The sequence below is a fragment of the Triturus cristatus genome, chromosome 5_1 (assembly GCF_964204655.1).
Source record: "Triturus cristatus chromosome 5_1, aTriCri1.1, whole genome shotgun sequence".
NCBI classification, from domain to species: Eukaryota; Metazoa; Chordata; class Amphibia; order Caudata; family Salamandridae; genus Triturus; species Triturus cristatus.
The window spans coordinates 329,735,759-329,756,911 of NC_140587.1; the positions used below are offsets into that span (position 1 = coordinate 329,735,759).

At 46.6% G+C, this 21,153-nt stretch overlaps 1 protein-coding gene across 1 annotated transcript in view; it reads left to right on the forward strand.

The window, feature by feature from the left end:
- Positions 1 to 21,153, forward strand: part of EIF3H (eukaryotic translation initiation factor 3 subunit H) — a 359,943-nt gene that overhangs the window by 194,713 nt on the left and 144,077 nt on the right. Inside the window, exon 3 of the mRNA XM_085605071.1 lies at positions 9,187 to 9,354. Within this exon, the coding sequence (XP_085461197.1) occupies positions 9,187 to 9,354 (168 nt within the window). The remainder of the gene's footprint in view (positions 1 to 9,186; positions 9,355 to 21,153) is intronic.

Below are 21,153 nucleotides of genomic sequence, written 5' to 3' on the forward strand. Positions count from 1 at the left end.
TTGCATTATATGGTCGTCATTTTGACTTTCATTATACATTTTGTTTTAGGGAATTATACTCTGCATTGGCTGTGGTGTTGCAGGTATTGCTTTATACTGAGTGATATGGTATCCGGTTGGTAAAATATACAGTTCAAGGATTTGGTAAGGATTAAATATTTCCATCCAGTTTTGGAATAGTCTTTTTTTTTTTTTGTTCTACATTCAGCAGTGCATGAAGCAATTTATTAACGACTATTTTTTCTGTACACTAGTAAGGATCAGAATACAAATTACTATTGTGCAACTAGAATAGTCGTCCTTGGGGTTCTTTGATAAAACTTGCCACTTGAACTTGCGCAAAGGAGTTGGATATTGCATATCTATTTGACTGTAAGAGCATTCCTTGAGCAGATTAACCCGAGACCGTGCAAAATCAATTGGAGATTTAAGAGTGATCACACCAGAGATGGTCTGCAATGTTGAGTTTTGATGAAGTGAATCCGGCTGAGGTCTCGAGCCAGTGTGCCTCACGTATCAAGCTATTCCAGGTATTTCCCATTTTACACCCATGCAGCTCATTCACAACATTGTTCTCGTGAGACACTATGGCATTCAGCGTTTTCTCCCCATTATGCTGCTGGCAAAATCCCTACAGGGATATGTTGCGTCACCACTTAGATTTCTTTAAATATTTGTTTGTGGCCTAATTCGCTGTGAACTCGCATTACGTAAAAATCCTATTTACTCGTGGAGAACTTTCTCAAGGATTGTCAGTAGAGAAGCGGCCTTCCAAAAACCACCGGCCAGATTCTTTCGTTGTGTTTCGGTTGATTTTGTAAAGTATCGCAGCGGCATTGACACTCATTCTGGTAAGCTGACCCCAGTGTTTAGTGACGACTGCCTCTCTGGACTCGACGTGCTCTGGCGTGTAACCGCAAGGAAGAAAGAGGCGCGTTTATTGTGAAATAACGAGTATTGGTCATAAAGCAATGCGTCACGCGGCAGAAGCGAGCAGCGTTTATGGGCACGCGCACAGTTATCTGCTGTTCTAGGCACACTCCTCACAGCTGCTAAAGAATAGCCTAATTGTATCTAGAACATAAGTTTTCGAAATAGATGCATCCTAAGTGCCTTATAAATAATGAACAACAGCGTTTGCCTGCCCGATGCCTTCACAGGAGATGATCAGGACGTGATTAAATGGTGTCAGGAGGAAGCTTAACCCCACGAGAGGTTAAAAATATGTGGTGAAATGAAATAGGGCCATTAATTCCGAGTGCGTTCACTGCTGGATCGATGGCAGTCGTTGGTGGTGTTTTATGGGACGGACGCCTTGAGACTCACACCGGCTCTTACTTTGCATGTGGTAGAAAAGCTGGTTTGTGGCAGTAACACGAATTGTTGCGTAGCGCCCCCCTCAAAAACTGGCTGACGCCGTGATTGCTGTGTGTGTGTGCTGGCACGTAGTGCTCGGTGCACCTGCTTTTAGATTGAATGTTGCGTCAGTATCCAAAGCTTTTTGTTGACTTATAAGGCAGCTTTTTATATTACTTTTCACGTGATTGATCACGCTAAATGTAAATGCACAATTTGGGACAGATATAAACTTCGAAGTGACTGATACGCTCTGCATTGAGGAATGTTACATACAGTATGACCTCACAGATGAGCATATTCGTTCATAGTCTCCATATGGTCCACCTCTCAATTCTAGTTCCACCCTTGAGTCCCGCTTACAGACATGTTTAGTAAATAATACGCCTTCTGTAATAAGATTCATAGATTAAAAAAAATACATAGAGGTGCGTGGGTTGCAATCCTTCACTGCTTTTTTTCTTTCCATTATTTATCCTTTTTAATTGTTTGAGTCATACTTGTGCGTTTAAACTATAAATTCAGTTTGCAGCATTTTCGAAGCTTCTGTTACCTTTTGTTTGCGTCTGTAAGTCATATTTTCCTGTACTGTGCATTAACACTATAGAGGGTTTTTAAGTACACCTGCATCCTAGGACCAGCACTTTCCTATAAAATTGACATACAATGGTTAATTTTTGTAAGTATTGCAAACATTTCTCTGTTCTGTACAGGTGGGGCATGTTTTTTTTCTTTTTGTACCACACGCTTACAACAAAACTTTTAAACCAGTGGGCAGTTCCAGGTGTATGTTTTGTTGCATTAGGTTAATGTTTCTTCTCTAAATAGGTGCTGTTTATTTATGTATTTTTTTTTAAGCAGTACGTGTCTCTGTCAAGCCACCTTATTGCCGTGGAATGAAAGCAGGCAGGTGGATTATGCAATTTAAAGAGTGAGAAATGTACACTCAATGAGTTCTGCCGGAAGTCAGTGATACTGCCTTATTTCAAGGTTGATATTAAAGCTCTAGATGATTGCTAACCGTGTATAAGATACCTTTATGCATCTGTCGCTTGTAGTGGGAGACTGATGCCCTTGACTGTATAACCACTCAGATGAAGGTAAGATTGAATAGAGGGGCATAGCACGCCGTGAATCCAGTTCCTAGGAAGATCCTGAGTGGGATAAGCCGCTCTTCCGTTCATCCTGAAATTTCAGTAAGTCTTCCTCCAGTCAGACATGCGTTTGGAAGTAAGCTCCTTCATGAGCCGCTTTGGAGGTGACAGCACTCTCTAACACGTATCTGGATGGGCAGGTAGTCTTTTGGATTGAGGAGGTCCACCACAAGTGCCTAGAAAGATTGGTACTGACGGACCTCTGTGCTTAAGAGTCTAGATGTATAGTGACCTGTGCATGAGGCTAAGTCAGAAGTAAATATAAGGTCTTCAGTGCAGGCTACATACCGCAGTGTATAGTACAGTTGACTGATGATGCTGTAGTGGCTCTTAACCATCTACTTTGCTTTTGTCGTCTCTGTCCTGCCACAGAATGCAGATTTTGTGTGGTCTGTAGGGGTTGAGGACACCATGGAGGAGGTGAAAGCGTCACTGGCGACAGAGGATGTTCGTTAATCGATGGATGGGGTTGGGTGGGCGGCCCTTATCCTGCTTGACCTCACAGCAGCCTTCGATATGGTAAATCACAAAGTGCTGATACATAGGCTCCAGAAGGTTGGCATCAATGGAATGGCCCTAACCCTGCTATCATCTTTTCTGTCATCTGCTTTATCTCCCACCATGTTTAATATTTGTGACTCCTTTAGCCAGCTTAATAAAGAACCACAGTTTCTCGCTTGTGTCCTACGCTGACTACAAACAGAGGTGTCCGTAACACGCAGCGTAGACGCTACGGCGGAACGTTTTCGAAACTGCATCACAGATTTGATGATCTGGATGAACCGCAACTTCTTAAAACTAAATGCGAGTAAAACCGAAGTTGTGGAATTTAGCACAAAAGCATCTGTTTGAAGTCAACCATGGTGGCCTGCTGGAACGTGCCCGGTGCCGGCACCCAAAACCAGAAACTTGGGTGTCCTGATAGATAAAGACCTCACACTTGCACCACAGATAAACCAGGTGTCCTCAGCCTGTTTTTTCACCTTGAAGATCTTCCGTAAGATTTTACCCTTCATTCCTTTCTCACTGAGGAAAACGATGGTTGGCGTTTTGGTGCTGTCAAGGTTGGATTATTCCAATGCTTTATATCTGGGAGTGGGGGTAGCCCAGCTTTCCAAACTCCAATCCTTACAAAACGCAGCCATAAGAGTATTACTTAATCTTCCAAAGCACCACTACAAGTCATCTGACATTTCTGCCTCTTTGCTGAATTTGTGTCCCGGTTTGTTCGCTATCTCTTCTCAGATTTATTGACTCATTGCTAACACTTTCCTTGGTGATTGTGTCTAGGGCGGTGTTAAGGCCCTCTGTGCGCCCTGCCTTTATGGGTGACTGTTCTTTTTGCATTATATGGTCGTCATTTTGACTTTCATTATACATTTTGTTTTAGGGAATTATACTCTGCATTGGCTGTGGTGTTGCAGGTATTGCTTTATACTGAGTGATATGGTATCCGGTTGGTAAAATATACAGTTCAAGGATTTGGTAAGGATTAAATATTTCCATCCAGTTTTGGAATAGTCTTTTTTTTTTTTTGTTCTACATTCAGCAGTGCATGAAGCAATTTATTAACGACTATTTTTTCTGTACACTAGTAAGGATCAGAATACAAATTACTATTGTGCAACTAGAATAGTCGTCCTTGGGGTTCTTTGATAAAACTTGCCACTTGAACTTGCGCAAAGGAGTTGGATATTGCATATCTATTTGACTGTAAGAGCATTCCTTGAGCAGATTAACCCGAGACCGTGCAAAATCAATTGGAGATTTAAGAGTGATCACACCAGAGATGGTCTGCAATGTTGAGTTTTGATGAAGTGAATCCGGCTGAGGTCTCGAGCCAGTGTGCCTCACGTATCAAGCTATTCCAGGTATTTCCCATTTTACACCCATGCAGCTCATTCACAACATTGTTCTCGTGAGACACTATGGCATTCAGCGTTTTCTCCCCATTATGCTGCTGGCAAAATCCCTACAGGGATATGTTGCGTCACCACTTAGATTTCTTTAAATATTTGTTTGTGGCCTAATTCGCTGTGAACTCGCATTACGTAAAAATCCTATTTACTCGTGGAGAACTTTCTCAAGGATTGTCAGTAGAGAAGCGGCCTTCCAAAAACCACCGGCCAGATTCTTTCGTTGTGTTTCGGTTGATTTGTAAAGTATCGCAGCGGCATTGACACTCATTCTGGTAAGCTGACCCCAGTGTTTAGTGACGACTGCCTCTCTGGACTCGACGTGCTCTGGCGTGTAACCGCAAGGAAGAAAGAGGCGCGTTTATTGTGAAATAACGAGTATTGGTCATAAAGCAATGCGTCACGCGGCAGAAGCGAGCAGCGTTTATGGGCACGCGCACAGTTATCTGCTGTTCTAGGCACACTCCTCACAGCTGCTAAAGAATAGCCTAATTGTATCTAGAACATAAGTTTTCGAAATAGATGCATCCTAAGTGCCTTATAAATAATGAACAACAGCGTTTGCCTGCCCGATGCCTTCACAGGAGATGATCAGGACGTGATTAAATGGTGTCAGGAGGAAGCTTAACCCCACGAGAGGTTAAAAATATGTGGTGAAATGAAATAGGGCCATTAATTCCGAGTGCGTTCACTGCTGGATCGATGGCAGTCGTTGGTGGTGTTTTATGGGACGGACGCCTTGAGACTCACACCGGCTCTTACTTTGCATGTGGTAGAAAAGCTGGTTTGTGGCAGTAACACGAATTGTTGCGTAGCGCCCCCCTCAAAAACTGGCTGACGCCGTGATTGCTGTGTGTGTGTGCTGGCACGTAGTGCTCGGTGCACCTGCTTTTAGATTGAATGTTGCGTCAGTATCCAAAGCTTTTTGTTGACTTATAAGGCAGCTTTTTATATTACTTTTCACGTGATTGATCACGCTAAATGTAAATGCACAATTTGGGACAGATATAAACTTCGAAGTGACTGATACGCTCTGCATTGAGAAATGTTACATACAGTATGACCTCACATATGAGCATATTCGTTCATAGTCTCCATATGGTCCACCTCTCAATTCTAGTTCCACCCTTGAGTCCCGCTTACAGACATGTTTAGTAAATAATACGCCTTCTGTAATAAGATTCATAGATTAAAAAAAATACATAGAGGTGCGTGGGTTGCAATCCTTCACTGCTTTTTTTCTTTCCATTATTTATCCTTTTTAATTGTTTGAGTCATACTTGTGCGTTTAAACTATAAATTCAGTTTGCAGCATTTTCGAAGCTTCTGTTACCTTTTGTTTGCGTCTGTAAGTCATATTTTCCTGTACTGTGCATTAACACTATAGAGGGTTTTTAAGTACACCTGCATCCTAGGACCAGCACTTTCCTATAAAATTGACATACAATGGTTAATTTTTGTAAGTATTGCAAACATTTCTCTGTTCTGTACAGGTGGGGCATGTTTTTTTTCTTTTTGTACCACACGCTTACAACAAAACTTTTAAACCAGTGGGCAGTTCCAGGTGTATGTTTTGTTGCATTAGGTTAATGTTTCTTCTCTAAATAGGTGCTGTTTATTTATGTATTTTTTTTTAAGCAGTACGTGTCTCTGTCAAGCCACCTTATTGCCGTGGAATGAAAGCAGGCAGGTGGATTATGCAATTTAAAGAGTGAGAAATGTACACTCAATGAGTTCTGCCGGAAGTCAGTGATACTGCCTTATTTCAAGGTTGATATTAAAGCTCTAGATGATTGCTAACCGTGTATAAGATACCTTTATGCATCTGTCGCTTGTAGTGGGAGACTGATGCCCTTGACTGTATAACCACTCAGATGAAGGTAAGATTGAATAGAGGGGCATAGCACGCCGTGAATCCAGTTCCTAGGAAGATCCTGAGTGGGATAAGCCGCTCTTCCGTTCATCCTGAAATTTCAGTAAGTCTTCCTCCAGTCAGACATGCGTTTGGAAGTAAGCTCCTTCATGAGCCGCTTTGGAGGTGACAGCACTCTCTAACACGTATCTGGATGGGCAGGTAGTCTTTTGGATTGAGGAGGTCCACCACAAGTGCCTAGAAAGATTGGTACTGACGGACCTCTGTGCTTAAGAGTCTAGATGTATAGTGACCTGTGCATGAGGCTAAGTCAGAAGTAAATATAAGGTCTTCAGTGCAGGCTACATACCGCAGTGTATAGTACAGTTGATTGATGATGCTGTAGTGGCTCTTAACCATCTACTTTGCTTTTGTCGTCTCTGTCCTGCCACAGAATGCAGATTTTGTGTGGTCTGTAGGGGTTGAGGACACGATGGAGGAGGTGAAAGCGTCACTGGCGACAGAGGATGTTCGTTAATCGATGGATGGGGTTGGGTGGGCGGCCCTTATCCTGCTTGACCTCACAGCAGCCTTCGATATGGTAAATCACAAAGTGCTGATACATAGGCTCCAGAAGGTTGGCATCAATGGAATGGCCCTAACCCTGCTATCATCTTTTCTGTCATCTGCTTTATCTCCCACCATGTTTAATATTTGTGACTCCTTTAGCCAGCTTAATAAAGAACCACAGTTTCTCGCTTGTGTCCTACGCTGACTACAAACAGAGGTGTCCGTAACACGCAGCGTAGACGCTACGGCGGAACGTTTTCGAAACTGCATCACAGATTTGATGATCTGGATGAACCGCAACTTCTTAAAACTAAATGCGAGTAAAACCGAAGTTGTGGAATTTAGCACAAAAGCATCTGTTTGAAGTCAACCATGGTGGCCCGCTGGAACGTGCCCGGTGCCGGCACCCAAAACCAGAAACTTGGGTGTCCTGATAGATAAAGACCTCACACTTGCACCACAGATAAACCAGGTGTCCTCAGCCTGTTTTTTCACCTTGAAGATCTTCCGTAAGATTTTACCCTTCATTCCTTTCTCACTGAGGAAAACGATGGTTGGCGTTTTGGTGCTGTCAAGGTTGGATTATTCCAATGCTTTATATCTGGGAGTGGGGGTAGCCCAGCTTTCCAAACTCCAATCCTTACAAAACGCAGCCATAAGAGTATTACTTAATCTTCCAAAGCACCACTCCACATCTGCCGTGTAAAGCAACAACACTGGCTTCCGAGCAAAAACAACGGGTGGATTTTAAGGCTCTGTGTATAGTCCACATAGCCATTTACGGAGGAGGGGCGTCTGATTTACAAGCTCTCTTCCCTCGCTACAATCCATCGCACCGTCTCAGATCCTCCAATGTGGGACTGGTGTTATGTCCTAAGATAAATAGAGTGAGGTGGGGGGGAAAGCGATTTTCATACTTAGCTGCAAAATTGTGGAATTCACTTCCGACACCGCTCCACCAAGTACAATACTCTTTAGGAAGCAAATTAAAACATGGCTTTACTCTCAATGCCAATTGATCAAGTCGCACCCGCATGTACTTTATCCTAGCGCCAAGATGCCTCGGCATTAGTGCGCTTTATAAATGTCTCAGTCAAAGTTGGGGGTGCACTATTCGTATTCCTTTGGGCTGTTGCTTCTCTCGGAGGCAGTCTTACGGCACTGCCGTTTACTTTAACTTGTACATTGAAGAAGCCAGAGGTGGGAGGAAGAGCACACTTTCCATCATCTGGGCTGTGGAGATTTGATGCAGGAAGGGGTTTGCAGATGGTGTATGTTAACATAGGAGGCCAGCAAGTTCATGACATTGTTGTGACTCTGCAGCATGCAGTTCGACATGATCCTCCACCCTGTACTGTGCACTGTTTGAATGTTGTCCTGTGTGTCATGGAGCTAGCTGTTTGTTGTAACTGACAAGATGACACGGTGAGTTAGCCACTTGATGCTAGCCCCTGCAGTGAAGTGCTGATCGCGACATCGAATCCTGCCAAGGCAAGCTCGGCCTTTGGTTATAAGGGATTGGTAAACTGACTGCAGTGAAATGGGTAATAGTAACCCCTGATGCTTACTGCTCTTAGAAACGGCATGTGTGTGGACGGAAACGCTGTCTAAAAGCAAGTTATTTCAACGATCTTAGCATAGCTCTTTTTCTACTTAAGTATGAGGGATAACTTAATGCTCAAACTCACTCCCTCTAGTCGTCGATAGTCTAGTGCATAGGATGTCTAGATGATTTTGAGGATGGTCCGGATTCATTTTAGTTGTTCCAACTAGGGGTGGTTGTTTCGCCCTCTGTTTATTTGCTTGCTAAAAAAAATTAAAAAAATACTCTGGGCACATCCGTATAGGGCCCGCTGATGTACGGGTGGTTGTGCTTGGCCTCTGAGGGAAGATGAGAGGAAGAGGGCACGAACAGCACTTTGCCTTGGAATGAACTGGAGGTCCGCATTATCGGTTTATGTTGGCGTTTTGCGCGTGACTTGCAATGGCCTTTCGAGGGTATATTTGTGTTTAATTGCTTTCTGTGCATGGTCTTGGATGATTTACGTTGAGGACTAGCAACTATGTAGCTCAATGATGTGTAAAACTGCAATGGAGCAACATTCTTGGGAAAACAAGCAGAAATGGGTGCCGTTTTTATTATGTTTTATTCCCACAGTGTGAAAATGATATTTTGCTGATGTATACTACTTCTTGTTGATTGATTTTTCGGCATCGCACAAACGCTCACACATGTGGCATTTCTCATTCAAGATGAACAAGTGGACTCGATGCCGTGTTGTGATGTCCGACTCTGGGATTGAAAAGCTCTGAACATGCTCTCCTTTCCCCTCTCTAGTTCAGTACCAGATGGAAATGATGCGGAGTCTGCGCCACGTGAACATAGACCATCTTCACGTCGGCTGGTACCAGTCCACGTACTACGGCTCCTTCGTGAGCCGCGCGCTCCTGGACTCCCAGTTCAGCTACCAGCATGCAATAGAGGAGTCTGTCGTCCTTATTTATGGTAAGTGCTACGCCGACGCCATTTCTCGGGACTCTTCCCTTTGCCAGTGTTTTAATGTTTTGTGCAGCCTTTCGTTCTAGGGTGCGCGCGCAGCCTGGCAATCTTTTCCAAGTAAATACTGTGTCTGCAGCAGCCTCCGCAGCAGCTCCGTCTAGACAGGGTTTCCTTCGCTCTGTTTATTTTTCTTGCTATCGCAGCCCTGATGTGTACCTTCTGGAATGCCAGAGTAGCTGCTTCAGTTTTATTCGCTGCCCTCCCCTCCTGCGTGGAAGGCTGGTGGAACTGGACCAGATGTTTAACAAACCTCGATTGCTGAAGTGTCTGGCTCTGTACGTGACTGACCAATCATAATATCATTTACCATTTAAAAAAAAAAAAATCTGACAGGAGCACACAAAACCTGGGCTGTTTCTTTGCACAAAGATTTTTTTCTTCTCAACCGATTTAATGGTGTTAACTCTAGCTCTCCAGACCAGATGTTCTGCTGTGTATCGGAACCCTTAGGTAATTTAACTGCTTTATAGTCCTTCCTCCCCAAACAGTCAGTCAGCCATATCTGGCAGGGCTGCATATAGTTTCCAGCTGAGAGGTACATGTAACGTCCCCAGTATCTGTCAGAAAAAATACTAATGAATACAATCAATCTTGTGAGCTGCCCCAAAATTGTTTGTGTGTTAACAATTGGATTACAGTGCAGCGCAGGTTGTTACAGTATACTCGTAGTGGCTGAAAACATTGCGTCATCGAGTTGAGTTTTCCCTTGTTGGTCTCTTAACTTTTGTTTCATTACCCATTCACTTGAATGCTTCCTCTTCAACTGTTCAGTTCAGAATATATATTTTTCTCACATACTTTCAGTGAAATTGCTTTCCCTCCCTCGCAGCTACACCATTAAGTGAGGCCTTTCCCCGAGCCCCTGCACTCTCGAGTGTTGGTGTTCGAGGCTCTCCTCCACCCGCAGGTTTCACCTGCGCCTCATCCCTGGTGGTCCAGTGGACCTCTGTCTCCATTCTCTCGCTCCGCATTTTCTCTCCTTTTTCACTTGTTTTTTACCCTCCTCTCAATCTCCCCCTTTCACTCTCCTTCTGTGTCTTTCCTCCACTCTTTCTTGCACTTTTGCTGCCTTATTTGCACTTTTCACTCTTTTTGCTTTTTGCCTTTTTCAGCCCTTTTTTTGCCGCCACCGCTGCTGACCCCACGGCCCCTCCCCACCAGTGCGACAGCCCAATCCAGTGCCCCTCCCCGCCCCCGCCTCTCCAGCCCTCCCCGACCCCTACTTAATGGTGGCCGCTGCGGGGACAAGCGACCAAGACCACTGACTCATTGTTGGTGAAATTGCTCTCCCTCCCTCGCAGCTCCACTATTAAGTGAGGTCTTCCCCCGAGCCCCTGCAGTCTCGAGTGTTGGTGTTCGAGGCCCTCCTCCACCTGCAGGTTTCACTTGCGCCTTATCCCTGGTGGTCCAGTGGACCTCTGTCTTCATTCTCTCGCTCCGCTTTTTCTCTTGTTTTTTTCCCCTCACTTCTATCTCCCCCCTTCACTCTCCTTCTGTCTTTCCTCCGTTTTTCACACGTTTTATTCCCTCATCTCAATCTCCCCCTTTCACTCTCTTATCGTGTCCTCTTTCCTCCACTCTTTCTTGCACTTTAGCTGCCTTATTTGCACTTTTCTCTCTTTTTGCCTTTTTCCTTTTTCAGCCCGTTTTTCCCCGCCGCTGCTGCCCCCGCGGCCCCTCCCCCCAGCACGACCTGTGCGACCGGCCCAATCCAGCTCCCCTCCCCACTCCCGCCTCCCAGCTGTCCTGCCCTCCCCGACCCCTACTTAATGGTGGCTGCTGCGCGGCCATGCCGCTGGCGCGCCAAAGGCATGCCCGTCTGCGCCCGACTGCAACCAGCTCTAGGAACCCTGGATCTCTGCTCCGCCAACGCTACGACCCAGCACCACTTCACGCTCTCAACCCAGGCCGCAACAACAACTGCAAGCTAGCATCACCAGCCGACACTCACGGACCCTTCAGCTGTCACCGCTGCCGGCACACCCGCAGCACCGACAAGTCCATGGACCCAGCGCAACCCACCCGCAAAAACATAACCGAACCGAAGACCCTGCAATGCATCTTCCTCAACGTCCGATCCCTCCACAAACACGCCACCGAAATCTGGGACCTCCTCAACAGCACCACCCTGGACGTAGCATTCTTTACCGAAACCTGGATCACCATCCCCTCGGGACCGGACATCGCCATCGCCATTCCCCAAGGATACAAGATCTCCAGGAAGGACAGCCCCACCCGCCCGGGAGGAGGTATCGCCATCGTCCACAAATCCACCCTCCGCCTGAGCACACTCCCCGACGAGCCCACAGACCTGATGGAACACCTTCACTTCAAGATACTGGCCAGCCCTACCTCCACCCTCCGAGAAACCCTCATCTACTGACCCCGCGGACTTTTCACCAACTCCATAACTGACATCTCCCCGCATGCCATCGCGTCCACCAACAACACCCTACTGGGAGACCTCAACTTCCACCTCGACAACCAACTGGACCGCAGCACCACATCCCTCCTGGACAACCTCCACAACATTGGAATCCGCCAGATCGCGACCGAACCCACGCACTCAGCATGACACACCCTCGACCCCCCCTCTTCACAACAGGGAACTCCATCACCTTCAGCCACACCACCGAACTCCCATGGACTGATCATTGATGCGTCCACTTCACCTTTAGAACTCCCACCATCCACAGACACCAGCACCTGCTCCCACGAAGAAACTGGACCAGAATCACCGATGACCAGCTAACCTCATCACTCAGCAACTCCACTCAACCATCACGGAAAACGATGACCCCAACACTGCAGCCCGAACCCTGCACAGATGGATCTCCAACAGTGCCAACACCATAGCCCTTCTCAAGAAAAACAGCAACATCCACGCCAAGAAAGCTAGATGGTTCATCACCGAACCTTCAAGAGTCCAGGCACACTTGCCACCGCCTCGAAAAGGCCTGGAGGAACACCAAATCCACAGAAGCCCACAACAACTTCAGAGCTGCCACCAACGCCCACCACCAACTCATCAGAAAAACGAGGAAAAAAGCGATTGAAGACAGAATCTCCACTCATGCACACAACAACAAAGAACTCTTCAATATCAAGGAGTTCGCCCAACCCACCAGTGAGTCCACCGACATCCCTCCCTCACAAGACCGCTGCGACAAACTCAGCACCTTTTTCCACCACAAAATCAAGAGCATTTACGAAAACTTAGACGACAACCAACACACTGAACCCTCACCAACCACCCGACACCCTGAAGCCAGCGATCGACAACTGGACAGCCCTCACCACCGAAGATACACTGAAGACGATGAAGTCAATCCACTCCGGGGCCCCCACGGACCCCTGCCCCACCACATTTTCAACAGAGCCGCTGACACCATCGCACCCATGCTCTGCCACACCATCAACCGCTCCTTGGCAACCGTCTCATTCCCCGACGACTGGAAACACGCTGAGATCAACTCCCTCCTGAAGAAACCCTCGGCGGACCCCACCGACCTCAAACTACAGACCCATCTCCCTGCTCCAGTTCCCAGCGAAAGTCACCGAGAATGCCATCAACAGCCAACTTGCCACATTCATCGAAGAGCACAACATCCTCGACTCCGCCCAGTCCGGCTTCAGAAAAAAACACAGTACGGAAACTGCCCTCCTCGCCGCAACAGACGACATCCGCACCTTACTGGACAAAGGAGAAACAGCAGCCCTCATCCTCCTCGACCTCTCAGCGGCGTTCGACACAGTCTCTCACCGCACCCTAATACGCAGACTCCACGATGCAGGGATCCAAGACAAGACCCTCGACTGGATCCGCTCCTTCCTTTCCGGCAGAACGCAACTCATCCACTCCCTATCCAATGAACCCAACACCGCCAGACAACTTTCGAGAAGGCATGGGAGCTGTCGCCAAATGGATGAAAAACAGCTACCTACAACTAAACAACAAAATTGAAGTACTCCTCATGGGCCCAAGCACAGACGCCTGGAACAACACCTGGTGGCCCCCGGCCCTCGGAAGCCCGCCCACCCCCACGGACCATGCACACAACCTGGGAATCATCCTGGACTCAGAGCTCAAAATGGACTGCCAGATCAACTCCGTCTCGTCCTCCTGCTTCCACACTCTATGCCGGAATAAACAAAAACCTCACCTGCAAGCCACAGAACATCCATAATGCCGCTGCAAGACTGGTCCGCAACCTGCCAAGACACTGTCACATCTCCCAGCACCTGCGCACACTCCACTGGCTCCCCTTCGAAGCTAGAGTCCCCTTCAAGATGCTAACCCACGCTCACAAGGCCCTCCTCGACACCGGATCAGCATGCCTGAACAGCCGACTCAAATTCCACACACCTCAAAGGGCCCTATGATAAGCCCAGCTCTCCTAGGCCGCTCCTTTTCCCTCACGGGTCTAGAGCCTGGAACGACCTTCCGCTCCACCTCAGACAACATCGCTCCCCATCTTCGCAAGAAATCTCAAACCCTGGCTTTTCGACATACCCCCTCCATGATCGACTGGAACCTGTGACCCCCCCCCCCCCCCCCACCCCCCCACTTAGCGCCTTGAGACCCTTACGGATGAGTAGTCTCGCTTAACAAACACCTGATTGATTGATTTGATTGAAAGTCAGCAGTATAACAATTCTATTAAGCTTTTCGCCTTCAGTCTCATATTATTCTGCACAAACTCTTGTAACTCAGGTGGTCGTCTATTTACTTTTGTTAAGTGGTACTATTGTTACCATAGCGGATTACCAACAGCTCATCAGCTTTAGAATTCTAAAAACATTTTAAGTATTTAGAATGTTTTAGTTTTTTGTTTACTTAAGTATTTGGCGTGCAATTGTATGATATCTGAACAGCTGTGTGAGCCTTTTTGGCGAACCCCAATACAAGCCAAGTTCACTAAAATTGCAACAATGAAGTCTTGTGTTCTGGGGCTTTACCTTACTATTATACCCAAAACTGTGCACCAAGTACATCCGTTTAGTAATTGACACTCAAGTAGGTGGAGTCGTCCAAAGCTAACTCAGTGAGTTGCGGTGGGTAAGGCTCCCGTAAATAGCATCAGTTAATAAATCATTGTGCTTTTACTTTAAAAGCAAATGTACTCTATCCACTGACAATAGCTAAATACTACATCTGTAAAGCAGAGAGGAGAAATAATCTACACAATTAACACTGAGATTCTGTACGGCTGTGCAGTTAATAGGATTCTAGATGGTACACAGTATTCTAGGGGAGAATAACATTCAATTACCCTAAGGTCTGGTGAAGTGCATTCTCCTTTAACTCCTGCTAGGGCTGGCGATACAAATATAATAAGACTGGTAAAATCTGAGTTACCTTGTTACGCTTAAGGACAAGCAGCAGTACTCTATTTAGTCTCCTGCGATGTCTCCTCAATGGTGCCGTAGTGCTCAGGCGCACAGCTCCAATTAAAGAGTCAAAGGGCTGCATAGGCTGCGGCCGCACTCATCTGTGTTGGTCATGAGAAGATGGGTCTCCTTTGTTGTCTTGTTCAGGCCCAAAGCTCAAACCTGTTACCGTTACTAATGAAGAGCCGCCATGGGTCGCAGAAGTGACCTTCGAGGAGGTGAAACCGCCAAACTTGGATGAAGTCTTGATCAACGCAGAGATGGTAACAGCTTTTTTCTTTCTAGTGATGAAAATGTCAATAACAGTTGCAAATATTTGGACCGTAAAGCCATTGCAGCTGCTTCTTCTGGTAGTTTTGTCCTTTGTAGTCCATTCTCTAAAATTCTGGTAGGCATCTGTCGACCTAACGAAGGAGAAGGCAAGTGCCGTCATGCAAAAACAGGTAAAGGTAGCAAGTCGCCATGCTCGCGGACATGCTGCACGGGTATAGGGGAGTTCAAGTTGAAGGCCTCGCCACACGGACTGGCAGTGCAGATCCTTTCCTGTGCTACAACACTCCAGTCCCTCCTGCATAGCTCCTCAAGACTTTTGTGCAGGGATATCTCCAGTAGACCTCACCAGCAGTCCTTCAAAGTAATTCAAAGGAGTTTTCCTGGCAGGATGCAGAACATCCAGGTTCTTGAACCTGGTGAAGGGGAGTTGAGTTTGCGACCATCATCCCTGGATTCCAGATCTTCCTTGGTCCCCACTTGTGTGAAACCCGTCCCTTGTCAATTAAAAATAGCGACACAGTGATTGGGGGTTTCTGCTCCATATGTACACCAGGTTTTCAGGATTTTATAGTCTTAACGTCAAGTTCCTAGTTCACTTTAAGGTAGTTGTTGACTTTTCCATATTCCTCACAGACTGCTAAAGCTACTTGCTTTATCCTGTAGTGTTATTAACAGTGAGGTGTGTTCCTTTGAACTATCTTTTAGGGCAACCCAAACAATATTGTACAAAGGAGGGAGAGTCTTCCCTACTCGGCTACTTCCCAACCTAATAGGTGTTATGCTTCTGGGGAAGAATTGAGCTGAAATGTTGTAACTACTGTTCCTACACTGCAAGTGGACTATTTATCATATCCTACAGCTCCCATTGTCTGGTTCACTAGAAAGGACCTTGGGAATGCTTTGAGGGAGCCCTGCATTTCACTTTGCTGTTTGCCATACTCGTTCCATCCTCCCTCTTGTGCACTACTCACACAGGAGATTGAAAATTGATTTCTGGGTTTCAACAGTAAAACATAGCATGCATCCGCCTTCCTCTTCCTAGTGCACATACTTAGGTAAACATACATGCGCTGTAGGAAGCTGGCTCTGTATATGGTATTGCCACTAAGTTATACAGTGCACAGAGTCCAGGGTTTCCCCAAAAGTGTACACGGCTCAATGTAAAACCAAATGTGCTCTATTAGTGGTCGTGTGGTCAAGCAGCCTTAGGCCTAACACAAAGGAGTGAAAGACATTTATTGCACAACAGTTATCAATAATGGGCACACGACTCAAGAAGGAGATCGAGACCAATTTTAGAAAATTATACTTTGTACTTTATTTTAAGACTGAGATCTGCGCAATAAGGGAAGTACGCTTTTAATGAAAAATACTTTTCACTTTGAAAAATCAACACTTAAAAACTTTTCAGCACAGTTCAATGTTATCCCATGGGGAAAACAATATAGCGGTTAAACAGAAAGTAATGCACTTACAATCACAGTCTTCGAACCAAAAGTCAGCAAGGGCCAAGGAACAGGAGAGTACCAAAACTGCACCACCAGCGACCCTGGGGCGGCCGGGTGCAGAGGTCAAAATCTGAGTTCGACCCCATGTTTTTCAATGGAGACGGACGTGCCTGGAGCCACACCACTTGCATGTAAATAGATCGGTTGCAGGGGCCAAGCTATGGGGATTAGGTTAGGCACAAAGGGGGGGGGGGGCGGGGCACAAAGCATCACTAAACATGCGGCACAGGAGCGGCCAGGTGCAGGGTGCAATCACAACAACGGGTGCCCAAATGCGTATCAATGGGGATTCTTCTTTTGGCAAACAGGCTGCAGGCGTGGCACCGGAGGTTGCACGAGGGAGACCAACAACAGCATAGGTAAGCAGTGATGTAGGGGGTCATAGGTGCACAGACTGTTCAGCTCACTGTTGCATAGTCATCCTTGTGCCCTAGGCACCCCCCATTTTCTGCTGACAGGTACTGGTTGTAACTCACTCTAACACCCCTGGGCTCTGCCTAACCAGGGCCAGTGCTATGCTGAAAAGACACTTAGAATACAGTGAAACCACCTACATACACTAGGGTACACTATTAGTTAGGGTACCCCTATGTTTGGCATGACCTCTAAGTTTTATATGCCTTGGTTATAAGTTGCCCCTGGGGTTAGAGAGCCATTCTGGGAGGGCAGGGTTCTGCTACATAGGAATGCCTGAGCAGGTGGGCGGGGTCATAAACAAAAATCTTCAATAGGAGGAGGAGACAGGCAGGAGAAGCCAGTTTCATTTACACCCCTACCATTTGAATCCAGCAGATGTTAGGATTAAGAAAGGAATGAGCAGATGCAAGGGGGAAGGACAATGTGTAGATGAATCATCCTGAAGTTTGGCCTAGCCAGCTCTTCTCTCGCTGCTGAAAAATCAGGCATGTTAAATTTTGGAGAAATGGTGCTCTCTGGGAGATTACAGTGCCACACCTTCGCGGATATGGTCATACTCTGGGGTGTTGCCCTGCACCACATTGGGCATGAGTGCCCTTCTGTTTATCCCAGAGAACTTGGAATAAGTATCTGAGAGGGGCAGAGCCTCTCAGCTCTGCTGCTTGAAACTGAGAGAAGAGAGGATTTCCAAGTTGGAAACTTAATTTGCACCATCCGGCCCTGAATTCTGACTGCACCTGCTACATTATCTGGAACTACAACCCTTTGGATGTACCTTGTTTTCAAGAGGAATAAACAGTGGGCTCCCTGCAAAGCTCACCCCCATTAACTCCACCAAGAGCCCCTTGCCTGGAGTGTATACAGTGGACTTTAAGGGTGTTGTCCAGGTGCGTTGTGGGGATTGTGGTCCCAACCTTACAAGGGCCATCTTGGAGACTCCAGACCCTTGGATTGTGTTTTGGACTCTTTGGACCTGCAAGAGGAACTTCAGGAACAGCTCCAGAAGTTTGGGGAACTTGTGTCCTCAACCATCTGAATTTGTTGGACGTACTGACCTGTATAATCCCTTCCTCAAATCAATACAAATGCAGTTTGTTTATTTGTGATTTCAGCACCAAATGAAATCCTAGGTTTGACGCATAAATTACCTTAATCACATTACATCCTTGTACGCAAAAAGTACAGGCCATTTTTCTACCTTTTAGACCTCTTATGGTTTTAATCAATTCCTCCTCTACTCGAAGCTGGAAATGCAAATCTGAACTTTATTGTGACAGCTGCATTCAGTGGCTTTACAGAATAGTTTCTTTTGTATTGCTGTTCTGCAGGAAGTTTCTAATGACTACTTCTAACTGCAGATTCTTCACCCCCTTCCTGGCACTCCAACTTCAGAGAGCGTGTACGGGCATCAGCGTGCCTCCCAGTCTTGCTTCCGTTCTCCATAAGAGCAGATTTAGAGTCTGGTCCCAATGCATCCCGATTTTTGGGCCGTCTGCAACATCGTAGCAAGTGAAAGCCTGAAGAGGGGCCAGTCTGAGCATTTTCAGCACTTTACCAACTCTTTGTGGCACTCTTTCGGGCCCCCAGAGATCTACAGGGTCCTCAAGTCAGACTTCACCCTCAGTGCACTCTGTGCCTCTTGGACCCATCATATTCTGCACTGACTCCCGTGCTCTCTTGGATATATAGCTTATTGTGCAAACTGATTCTGATGTAAACTAACCACAGACACTAATGAAGTTGCGCCTCGTGTACCAACCTCTTGTCAACCCCTCTAATTCTGATGCCTTGTCCTTACCACACGGCAGGCCCTTGACTTTACATGAACGTTTTAGCACAGATTCTGAGAACGACAACTATGATGACTCAGACAATTACGTTCCCCGAAATGAAGAATACAACTGGTAGGAAGAGTTTCAGGATGCCAGTGGGCTTGACACTTCCCCGTGATACTGGCCTTATGTCTCTCCCTGGGTTCTGCTACAGAGGGAAAGCTCCTCTTTTACTGTAGTGATATGAAGGGCAAATGAGGTGTTAGACCTACAGTTGCCAATCATGGAAGTGAAAACTAACGTATGAATGGAACTTCTGCAACCTGGTCAGGCTCCCACTGAGCCACTATTGCCATATAAGAAGGTACTTACTGACCGCCTTCTGGGCACCTGAGCTAAGCCCTAGTAAGAGCATCCTTTACTAGACTGATTGTTCGTCACCATCATCATGCATCTTCCGGTCCTGCCTTCCTAACCAAGCACCCAACTCCATAAAGTCTGGTATACAGTTGTCCACCAGTTGAGTCAGCCCAGCTGCCTTCCTTACAACTCCCCCCAACCGGTAGTTCAAAAGAATAGACATTTGATAAGACCATTTTCTCCTCCACAAGCCTTGCTCTGAGATCAGTCAATGCTAGTTACCTCCTCTGCTGTTGCGCCCATGCCCGTTGTATACTGTTGCTTCAATTTTACCGGCTGTCCTGGAAGACCGTGGGCCTCTCTTACACACTCTAGTCAAGACAACTGCAATGTGTCAAAATTTGAGAGACTCGAGACTGGACACAACTGATTGTCTGTGACATGCCATGGGTACCAGTGTGTCCCTTCAGCGCCATGCCTGGATGCGGTCCACTGGCTTCTCTGGCGACTGGTAGGCATTTTTAATGGAGATAACTTTGGATGCATCTCCACTTTATGGTGACAAAGTGGACTCAGCCTTGGAGCGTTTCAAAGAGAGCAGAGCAATAGCAAATTCTTTTGGTCTTTCTGCCCTTACTAAGCAATTCCACCAACAATTTTGTCCTCTTTGTGGCTTCCTTAAAGATTTCCATATCTGCCAACCTCAGACACAACAGACTTTTCAGCCCTTTTGTAGCAGGGGCTAAGGCTTGCAAAACAATAAGGTCAACAGGGACAACATGCGGCTAAGTCCCCTAGCCTTCGAGCGGCAAAAACCATGAAAGTGGTTAGGTGTGTTCTTGCTGGAACACAGCCACACAGTCTTAGGCTAGAACTGATATTTGCTCCCAATGTTTCAGCCTCTGTTCTGGATCTCAGTGCAGAAGACTCTGAGGCTGCTGAGATTGTTGGGCTCCTGCATTCTGCTGGTGATGCATTCAGTGGGACTTAAAATCCCAGTGGGCACAACATCAGGGAAATCTGTTGGATTGTATCCAGGTTTCGGAGGAGCCTGCAAAAGAACTGCAGTGGTAGCTACTGTACTGCGATTGGGTCAGTGGCAGACCCCCCTCCTACCCAACCTGGAGCAGACTGTGGTCACACATGCATCACTGCTGGGCTGCGGAGGCCATCTGGAAAAGTTGGAGATCAGAGATTTCTGGTCTCTGGTGGAGACTTGACTCCACTTCAACTTGTTGGAGCTGAAAGCGATTCACTTGATGTTGAAGACGTTCCTGCCCCCTACCAAAGGAAGGCTGGTGCAAGTGCTCATGGATAACACCACTGCCATATGGTACTACAACAAGCAGGCAGGCTGGAGTTATGTGCCTTGTGCCATGAGGACTTGTGCCTCTGGAAGTGGCTGGACCATGGGATTACTCTGCATAAAGATCTGCTACGTATAGGTGAGAAAGCAGCCCTCTGAAAACTTGCAGGCTCATTCCATGTGGGCCAAAGCTGCTAACACTGTTAGTAGGAAAAGTGCCACTCCTGGGCATCTGGCAGCTGGCTGTGTGGGTACGATACACGCATTCATGAAGCACTACTGGTTTGACAGCCACATCAGTCAAATAGGGTATTTTGGTCGCTCAGTCCTTGCAGGACCTTTTGGCCTGAGCCAGTTCAGACCCATTATTTTGGGAGGTACTTGTGTGATATCACTATCACAAGGTGAGGAATCTGTGGTTAGAAGTATCCATCAGAAGAACAAGTTACTTACCTTCGGGAACCATGTTTCTGTCGGATAATTGATCTAACCATAGATTCCTCGCCAACCCTTTTCCATCTAAAAGTTCCCAATCTGGAGATCTGTACATTGGGAATAACAGTTTGCTCTGCCCACCAGTCACAGGCAGCCTAGAAAGCAATACTCTAGCAAGCGTTTGTGATGTTTGTTACTCAGCGCATCAAGATGAGAAATCTGCTGTTAGAGTATCCAACAGAAACACAGTTACCAAATGTTAGTAACCAGTTCATCCCTGCTT